This window comes from Daphnia pulex, chromosome 2, assembly GCF_021134715.1.
Source record: "Daphnia pulex isolate KAP4 chromosome 2, ASM2113471v1".
NCBI classification, from domain to species: Eukaryota; Metazoa; Arthropoda; class Branchiopoda; order Diplostraca; family Daphniidae; genus Daphnia; species Daphnia pulex.
Genome location: NC_060018.1, coordinates 8,904,659 through 8,913,546, shown reverse-complemented (window position 1 = coordinate 8,913,546; position 8,888 = coordinate 8,904,659). Strand labels below are relative to the sequence as shown.

Below are 8,888 nucleotides of genomic sequence, written 5' to 3'. Positions count from 1 at the left end.
TCAGTGTGTTTAATTCATCTCTTCTTCTTCTTCTCTTTATTCCCTGCTCAGATTGGAATGTCGATATGAACGTCTATTTAATATTACGTTACATCCGACTTGATCCCGCCCGCTAACAAAGAAAAATTCCCGTCCTACCCTTAAAGCATGATGTGCTTTCCTCCCTCGCGCCAGTAGTATACAATATATAAGGGAAAAGGCACCGTAATATATATATGGGATATAGCAGTATAGGCCTTTGGCTCTATGGCAACCAAACTATTTGAGGAGGGTCGTAGAGTACATTTTGAGGCTTCGGGAAAAAAGTTGAAGAATTTCACCGTTATGTGTTAAGCTAGTTAGCCTACTTTATAGACTTCGTGCAATGTTTTTTTTTGTGTGTGGTGTGTGTGTGGTGGAGAGGAAGCTGACATGCGACAATGTATGATTTTTTTTGTTATTCAATAACCTTTTCGTCCTACTTTTTTTTAAACTGTGTGTGAGAGTTTTTTTATTATTATTTCAAAAAAATGTTGTTGTCTGGCCATGGGGGGCCGTGTGTCTAACCTTTTGTGTCCGTTGTTATTATTATTTTTTTACAGGTCCAGTCTGCTTACTAATAGTGTTCCGGTGGTCTGCTGCTCCTGCAACATAGGACGAGCTTTTTTGTCTGGTTGGGTGGGCTGTCTAGTCTCTCCCTTTGTGTCCGGGACCTTTTGGCGAATTTGATCACGAATTGGGAGATGAAACAATAGATTTTTTGTTTTTTTCGTTTTATTTTTGGCTTGGACTGTACCGACTCCTTGATTGTGTTTTATGTTGTTGCTTTATTCTCTGGAAAATAAATTTTGGAAAAAAAAAAGAAAAATTCCGATCGTTACTAGTCTACCGTTTATTTAAAAAAAAAGGAGAATGGCACAGGAAAAGTGTACCTCCACGCCATCTAGCGGCGGGATTTCAACAGATGTACGAACGTTTGTTCACCTGCGTGCAAAACTTTTGTGGGGTGTGTACTCAACTGTCATTCACGGTCACTACTGTTCCCATATTTACTTTTCAGTGAACAAAAAGAAAATGATACATGACATATATCTTAATGCAACATGACACTTTCATGACTCATGTAGTACTAGTAGACAATTGAACTTTCCTCTTGTTTTTTTTTGCCTTTTCCTTTATCGGCGTTTGCCGATCTATTGCTGCCGCTTCCAAGCTGGATTTAACCAATGATGACGTAAATGCGTTCGACATCTGCAACAAGTTCTAAAGCTTAGAAGCGGGCGTGTATACATACACTGATATATATAAGCCTCTTGCATCCTTTTCTCTCGATTTTTGAAATTTTTCCTTTGGTAAAATTTTCAGCACCATCTATTGGAATACAATTATTTGGCCGATAGATGGCCTCAATTCCACGTGCTTCAAACGTCGTCTACATCACACATTCACACGCATCAGCCACTATTCGAGATTCTTTCACTAGTAATACTTGTTCGTAGTTTAATTCAGTGTGAATTTTGATTGACATCTTTTCAAGTTAATATAAAATGGCCAAGAGTTTAAGGAGCAAATGGAAGAGGAAGATGAGGGCCATTAAACGAGAAAAAATGGACGTCAAAGTGCTAACCCGAATGAATAAAATGCTGGTCGCTTCTGTGGCTGAGCAAAAGTTAGATGCACAGGAAGAAAAACTTATGCAGAAACGCAAGCTACAGAAAGAAGGTGTTGCTGAAGAAGTGATTGAGGCCAAACTTGCTGCTATTGACCCTCCTATTGGTAAAGCTCGTAAAAAGTTTCAGATATATTTCATTCAGTATATTTATTCGGACTTTGTCTTATTTAGATGCCACAGCGGTGTCCATGGAAGTTCAAGAGGAATCAGATTATGTGACCACAGATGAGGATGCAGAATCAGTAACATCAGACCACGGTAGACCCAGGAAACTTCAAAAGCCGAACATGAAAACCATGCGAAATGAGAAATATCAATTCCCTGTGTGGATGTCTACCAAGAAGATCAAGTACACAAAGAGGCTGCTTAAGAAGACTGAGAAGCGTACCAGCAAGGAAGCCAAGAAGATAAAGCAATGGAAGAGAGCTTGTGCATCATAGAACTGCATGCAGTTCAACAATGTATTTTTTGTTCACATTACACACACTTACACAAACATTCAACACATTAAAATCTGCGCTTCTGGACTAATTAATTCACCTTTTTAAGAAATATTATTCATTTTTCTTCTCTTCTGGTGCTTTCGGCTCAGCCGCAGCTATTTCTTCTTCTGCGGCCAGAGCCGGCTCTATGGCGTTGACAGATCCGTTTTGTTGTTGGTGAACTTCGAGCATCTCTTGAGAAACACCATACTCGTTCACTCTCGAAGGATCGACTCGGTAAATCCAACGTTGGTACAAGAAAATAAAGAAAATTATATCTATCGCAGGAAATGAAAAAGAAAATCATTAAAATAAGGGGTAAAGGAGAAATTATACAACTAAAAAAAGCTCACCATCACGCAGGCATCCAATTCTGTAAAGTGTGGGCATCTTGATTACGAAAGCGAAAATATCATCAATGAAAGTGTTGAGAGCCTTGTAAGTCATCATGCGCCACGGTAAATGAGCTACAGACTTGAGTTTATAGTTAATGAAGAGCTGAGGTGTCATCATAATGAATCCTAAAACAGATATGATAACATTAGCTTTTAATTTAATAAGGGTAAAATATTTAATGTCATACCAAACGTCAAGAGGAAGCCGTAAAGCATGGAGAGTACCCACGAGTACCAACCTTTGTGTTCCTCGTACACAAGCGAATATATAGCATACCCAATGAGAAGTGGATAAAGAGCCCATGACAGATATTTGAATGCAAGTGCATCATATTCCTTTGTGTGAGAGTGAACGTACGAACTTTTATCAGCAAAGCGAACAGGGAAGAATCCCCAGACGGGGTTCTCTCGATCGATCTTTACGTCGACCACCTTAATTTCAAGTCGATGAAATTAGTGATCCATTTAATCGATAACAATTCGACTTTTTAAAATTCATTTTACCTTGTGAATTTTCCAAACTTCTATCCCAAGACCGATGAAACAACTAATACGAATCATCATATTGGTTTCATTGTCTAGCACATACAGCAAAACAATTAAGGATTGAAATACGTTGAAGAAGACGGAACGAACTGAAAGACCCTCCAGTGATTCTCTTTGGCGCCAAAACTGAATGTCTACAAACGTTTTAAAATATTAGTTAAGGAATCGTCTGTTTCTGAATTATTTCTGACAAACCGTTTTTGAAAGCGAGAAACTCGAAAATACTGTGCACCACAGACACAATAAATGTCATGCCCAACAGGTATGGATTGGTGTCGAGCATGGCTTCTTTCAATGAATCTTGTTCTTCATCCATGACTTCATCATTTACTTCGCCATACAACAGAGATCCTAATGGTCCACCTTGTGCCCATTGATTCTTCATCGACTGTGCAGCGTAAACCTGCCACTTAATCATCGAAAGCGGCTGCCACGTTAAACGCAAAGGAATTGTCCTAGTTCAATAAAAAAAAATTACACTTGTAAAAAGGATACTTTGTTTTAACATTTAATAAAATCCTACTTGACAGTGGTATTGAATGGCTGGTAGTCTTTGACTAGGTTCCAATAATCATTGAAGTAAACTATAGGCTTATAATATTCCCCACTGTTTGAAAACTCAATAACTGTAAAAGGTCAAAGAAAAATTAAAAACGAACTTTGGAGTAAGGTTCAATATAGCTTACATTGATCAATTGGAGAAGGAATGGCTCCTTTGGTCCAAGCAGTATAGTCAAATATAATGTTAATAGTTAAATTTGGATGCCAATGTGATAAAATTTCTTCCTTGACAGTTTCGGCTTTCTGAAAACGCAAAAAGAATTAGATTAGAATTAGATAGAAGCATTTTTCAGTTGGCAAAATTGATTTGTACCATAATTTCTTCTTCAGTTGCTACAGTGGTCCCAGTCAACAAATTATGGGTTTTACCATATTTCCTTTTTTTAAGTCGGTTCATTTTCCTTGTTCTGTGCACTGTATAATCAGGTCTATAAGGTCCATTAACACCGCTAGGATCGGGGGAATCACCCGAACGGACGAGGAAGGTGTGTAGGTAAAAAGACCCGTTATTTTGAACCACTTCAGGAACAGGGATCTCAAGTTCCTGGGTAAATATTCCATTATTCTCTGGTCCACTATACCAGTCCCCATACATCAAGTTTGGCAGTGTCCACACATGCTGACTGGGATCATTAAAGTCTGGTAGGTTGGAGTCTTCTGATATATAAACACAAAGATCCTAAGATATGGATGAAAAATTGAAGTCACGCAAGTTGTAAATGAATTGGGCTGTGAAAGAATCCACATACAAAAGTTGTGCCATTGGCATAGATCTGGGTTGAGGCTGTTTTAACTGATTGGGGTATTCCGCCTGCCTTCTCCACAGGAACAGAGGGTCTTCTGAACATTGATGTGATGAAGTAGATGATCAGAGCTCGAACCATGAGTGATTTTGCTATAGCAAAGAAAGATTCTCCCCTGTGTGGTGGCGGAGGACCGGCTCCAGGGTTATTCTGGGATATTCGGATATAATTATTAGTAGCCGGATCAGATGCGATACCCATGGGACCCACAAGGTATGAATCATCTTATCTTTTTTGGGAAAAAAAACCCTATTTATGAAACGGAAATGTAAATACCACAGCATTATCCGCATTCGCAGCTGCTGCAATCTGTTGCTCTTCCATTTTGACTAATTTGTTCCGACAGAAAGGAAATCCGCAACAATGAAGAGATGACGGTTCTCTTCGGTCTTCGGTCGCTTTTAGTAGCAGAAGACTACAGACTACAGAATGACGTTTTTTTAGTCGATATTCTCGAAGTCTCGCGCGAGTAAAACGGGTTAAGCAACCGTCAAATTTGTTTCCAAGCATTTAATATTTAATAATGAAATGAAGTACTTTCTCAAAACTTGCATGAACTTTAATGAACTTTAGCCCAGAAATTGTTTAAGATGGTTTGGTTTCAACTAAGGAAATTAAGATTCAGATAAATTTAAAAGATAATTAAATTTAAAAGAGAGCTCCCGGTGTCACAGGTTGCGGAAACCTTGCGTAAGGCCTTCTAAAAAGAAGGTGAGTTGTTTTTGGTTGTTTCATGATGAAAAAAATTTTCAACTAAAAAGAGTAATCTTTTATATTGTTTAATGAGAAATGATTTACTTACTAGATTAAAAGTTTTAATTTCCTAAAAGTAAAATGAATCAATAATTCATTTTTTTTCATCAATTGCCCAGAGATGGATTACCCGTTACAGTGTTGAAGCAACCAAAACGTGTCGAAAACGCGTGTAAAAAATCTCCAGTCAAGAGTCATTATCATCCTCAGATCCGCTTCAGTTTTGAAATGGCCTCATCGTCGGTAGTAATCAAGAAAGAGAAAGTTGATGATCCAAGACCGGGACAATCTGCAAAACATGACGAACAAACCGAAGCCGAAATTGAAGCTCGAATGCTTGAACTTTTAAGGGAATTTCCAAAAGGAATTAATTACAAAATCCTAGAGACTGACATGCCCAATGTGGACAAGATAATTAAAGTTAATACTCTAAATCGACTGCTCAGTCAGGTAAACGTTTTAATGGAACTACCAATTTTCCATTAACCAACCTTGTTTTTTTGCTATTTAGGAGAAAGTGAATATGTTTCAAGCACCAGGAACGAAGGAATTGTTTTGGTGCCTCAAACAGCAACCTGCTAGTAAACTAAAGGGAGTTGACAGTGAGGAGAAAATTGTTATGAGGATTATTGAAGAGGCAGGAAACAAGGGAATTTGGAATAGAGACATACGCACCAAGTCTAGCTTGAATCAGACAACCCTCAACAAGATACTCAAAGCTCTTGAAGGGAAGAAATTAATCAAATCTGTCTCATCTGTTTCAGTAAGTTAAAGGAAGTTTTTTTTTTTTTCAAGTTTTTTTAATTTTGCTGTTTTTTTCTAGGCTGCAAAGAAAAAAGTTTACATGCTATTCAACTTACAACCTGACAGATCAGTAACAGGAGGTTCATGGTATTCAGACAATGAATTTGAATCAGAGCTGGTGGATATTCTCAATCAGCAGTGCTACAGGATATTGCAACAGAAATCTGAAGCAGCCAAACAAAAATCTGTAAGTACATTTTTTTAACTGACTAAAAATTGTTGAATCCTTTTAACGAACATTTGTGATTCCGAATCAGATGGACGGACCCTTTGTAGTGCGCAACTCTTCGTTTCTCTCTTCCAAAGAGATATGCCAAATTATTTCAGATATGAAAATTGTCAAGTTTAATTTAACCGTTGAAGATATCGAAACGATTCTCGATACGCTTATCTATGACGGTAAAATAGAAATGTGTACGATGTCCGATGGACAAGTCAAAACGTACAGAACTGTTGAAAAGCTCCTGTCCTCTGCTGGAATTGTTCGAATCCCCTGCGGAGTTTGTCCAGTAAAAAAAATCTTATTATGTTTAGTTCTCATCACTTTTATTAAGCAAACAATTTTATTAGGTCATTAAGATGTGCGGTACTGTAGGTGCGGTTCAACCGAAGAATTGCGTCTATTATGATCAATGGTTGGATTAAAAGAATGAAATTGATAGACACTACTTACACACATTGAACCAAGGGAGGATACTTTAAATTTAAGAGCAAAGTAAAATTTGTAACTAAAAAAAAACGGTGGAATAAATTATGTATTAAAACTGTCATCACATCTCATCCATTTCCTCGTCAAAGAGCTCTGGAAAATCACCCATACAGACATGAGCAGGTTTAACAAACGCTCCGTACTTGGCTGGGCATGTGAAGTAACGCGTACCTTCCACACTGCCATCATTTTTTCCAACAGGTTCATCATAATGAATACCTATCCACCATCCAGGCTTAAAACTAGTGTTTCCAATAAACTTGATCACTCCGCGACGACGTGCTTGCCCTGCCACGGTGACTTCGCATCTTTCATCGACTTTAAGAGCTTTTGCTACTTTTTCCTCTTCAGCCTCCTTAGTCTGTTGTTCTTCTGCCTTCTTTTTGACCTCATCTTCATTGTATTTTCCAAGCCGATTGCGTTCAAGAAATGCCTTAACTGAATCTAAAAAAGGGAAAAGAAACAGATGAATTTCAAGTTTCAAGTAAAGTGTAATAAATTCAACAGAAAACTTTTGATAACCAACCTGATCGTTTGGAGTAGTCTTCCTGACTCAATTCAAACTTTGCTACTTTAGAAACATCTTCAAATTCTCCTTTTTTAAGTTGGCTGTCATTCACCTAGATATTTTCATATGCAAATTATTTTAAGGTTTTATATTATGAAGATAATAAAATTATACATGAATTCTCATTCCATCATCTATGGGAAATGATCCAAGCAAAGAATTATCATTAGTTAATGCACAAACAAACTCCTTTTCTTTGTTATAGACTTCTAACATCATAGAGCCAGCATTAGCTCCAGTGACAAGTTCCAATTTCCCCTAGAAAAGTGATAAGAAGAAAAATAATTTAAATAAATATTAAACCATTACCAAGCTCCAATATAATGAATGCTGAATATACTTTCAGTTCTCCAATTGTAAGATTTTTTGGATATCTCTTCTCAACAGCAAAACTAGAGATACTGCTTGTAATTGCCACATTGACTGTGGACTGGGTGATTACTTCAAAGTTTGCCATTTTAACAGTATGCGAAATGAACACCGCCCTTTTTGACAACTAATTGACAGACAAACACTGAAAACGACAACATGAACACCGAAAAATTCGTCTGCATCTTTTGATCAGGAGGGTCGGACCTATTGCCATGCCGGTCCGACAGGACAATAGCCATAGAGGCGAGGGCTATTGCCCTGTCAGTGTTAATAACCCCATCTAGCGACGACTATTGCATTTTGCTTTGTGTATGTACATTTTTACTTTAGTCAAGGTCTATTGCACCTTCTTAAATTGATTGTATCGGCATGAAGAAGAATGACAGGAGAAACAACGGAATAGGCTAACAGACCAAAATCTGATATCATGCTGAAGCCTGGCTGGAACTAAACCGCTTGGCGGCGCTGTGCGGTGGTAGGGCAGTTTTGCAAAGCAGTGGGAACTGCGAAGGGAAATAAAAATTCAAATAGGCATTTCGAGAACATAAATTCACTTCTTCATAAAATAAATTCACTGAAGCTATGTTGAAAATTCAATAAAACTTTGCTACAGTAGCTAACTTCTACTAATGTTGTAAACACAAAAAGTAAAACTGCCCTACCACCAGTCGTTAATTCTACATTGTATTCATATGGATTCAGAAACGCTACCATTTTTTTTACTTTGATAGTTCATCTTTCTCATATGCTATTTGATTGTTTATTATGAAAAAAACATCCCTTCGGATACCTTGTTAATAACGCAGGTAGCTGACATCATGTCATGACATGTGTTTTTCGTAAATAAAAGCTTTTGTCATAAAATTGGTTTGTAATTTTACCCTATGCATCTGATTTAAACCAAAATCTAAAAGTTTTACCATTAAAGTTGTTCTTGATTCAGAAAGACTACCAATAGCCGTCGCTAGATGGGGGTTTTAGCACTGACAGGGTAATAGCTCTCTATGGCTATTGCCCTGTCGGACCGGCATGACAATAGATTTCACGGATCAGGAGTCAGGACTACTCTAATTGAGGACGAGATTCTTCGGTATTCCCTATGTCGGCTATGTAATCTTGTTTCCAGGAGAATCGGAATACGAATTAAAAAATAAGTATTAAATTAACTAATGTTCCTATAGCTAAAATTTATTTAATTAGAGATATTTAAATATATTTTTGGAATTAATGGAAACAATGGTGCC

General features: G+C 37.4%; 4 protein-coding genes across 4 annotated transcripts; 2 read left to right on the top strand and 2 right to left on the bottom strand.

The window, feature by feature from the left end:
- Positions 1-1,394: 1,394 nt before the first annotated feature.
- LOC124209257 (protein LLP homolog) lies at positions 1,395-2,149 on the top strand. Its single transcript, XM_046607187.1, has 2 exons — positions 1,395-1,755; positions 1,823-2,149. The coding sequence occupies exons 1-2, from the start codon at positions 1,527-1,529 to the stop codon at positions 2,089-2,091; spliced, it is 498 nt and encodes a 165-aa protein (XP_046463143.1). The 5' UTR covers positions 1,395-1,526; the 3' UTR covers positions 2,092-2,149.
- On the bottom strand, positions 2,079-5,340 carry LOC124209187 (cleft lip and palate transmembrane protein 1 homolog). The gene is made up of 11 exons (XM_046607110.1): positions 5,241-5,340; positions 4,715-4,860; positions 4,385-4,588; positions 3,949-4,314; positions 3,761-3,878; positions 3,598-3,700; positions 3,270-3,529; positions 3,033-3,208; positions 2,717-2,960; positions 2,487-2,654; positions 2,079-2,411 (listed from the first exon to the last, which is right to left on the bottom strand). The coding sequence occupies exons 2-11, from the start codon at positions 4,760-4,762 to the stop codon at positions 2,206-2,208; spliced, it is 1,893 nt and encodes a 630-aa protein (XP_046463066.1). The 5' UTR covers positions 4,763-4,860; positions 5,241-5,340; the 3' UTR covers positions 2,079-2,205.
- A 79-nt stretch (positions 5,341-5,419) lies between these two features.
- LOC124209233 (DNA-directed RNA polymerase III subunit RPC6-like) lies at positions 5,420-6,765 on the top strand. Its single transcript, XM_046607150.1, has 5 exons — positions 5,420-5,641; positions 5,703-5,954; positions 6,015-6,182; positions 6,253-6,504; positions 6,566-6,765. The coding sequence occupies exons 1-5, from the start codon at positions 5,420-5,422 to the stop codon at positions 6,638-6,640; spliced, it is 969 nt and encodes a 322-aa protein (XP_046463106.1). The 3' UTR covers positions 6,641-6,765.
- LOC124209240 (tubulin-folding cofactor B-like) lies at positions 6,733-7,825 on the bottom strand. Its single transcript, XM_046607161.1, has 4 exons — positions 7,613-7,825; positions 7,387-7,530; positions 7,231-7,324; positions 6,733-7,148 (listed from the first exon to the last, which is right to left on the bottom strand). The coding sequence occupies exons 1-4, from the start codon at positions 7,727-7,729 to the stop codon at positions 6,766-6,768; spliced, it is 738 nt and encodes a 245-aa protein (XP_046463117.1). The 5' UTR covers positions 7,730-7,825; the 3' UTR covers positions 6,733-6,765.
- Between the last annotated feature and the right edge of the window lie 1,063 nt (positions 7,826-8,888).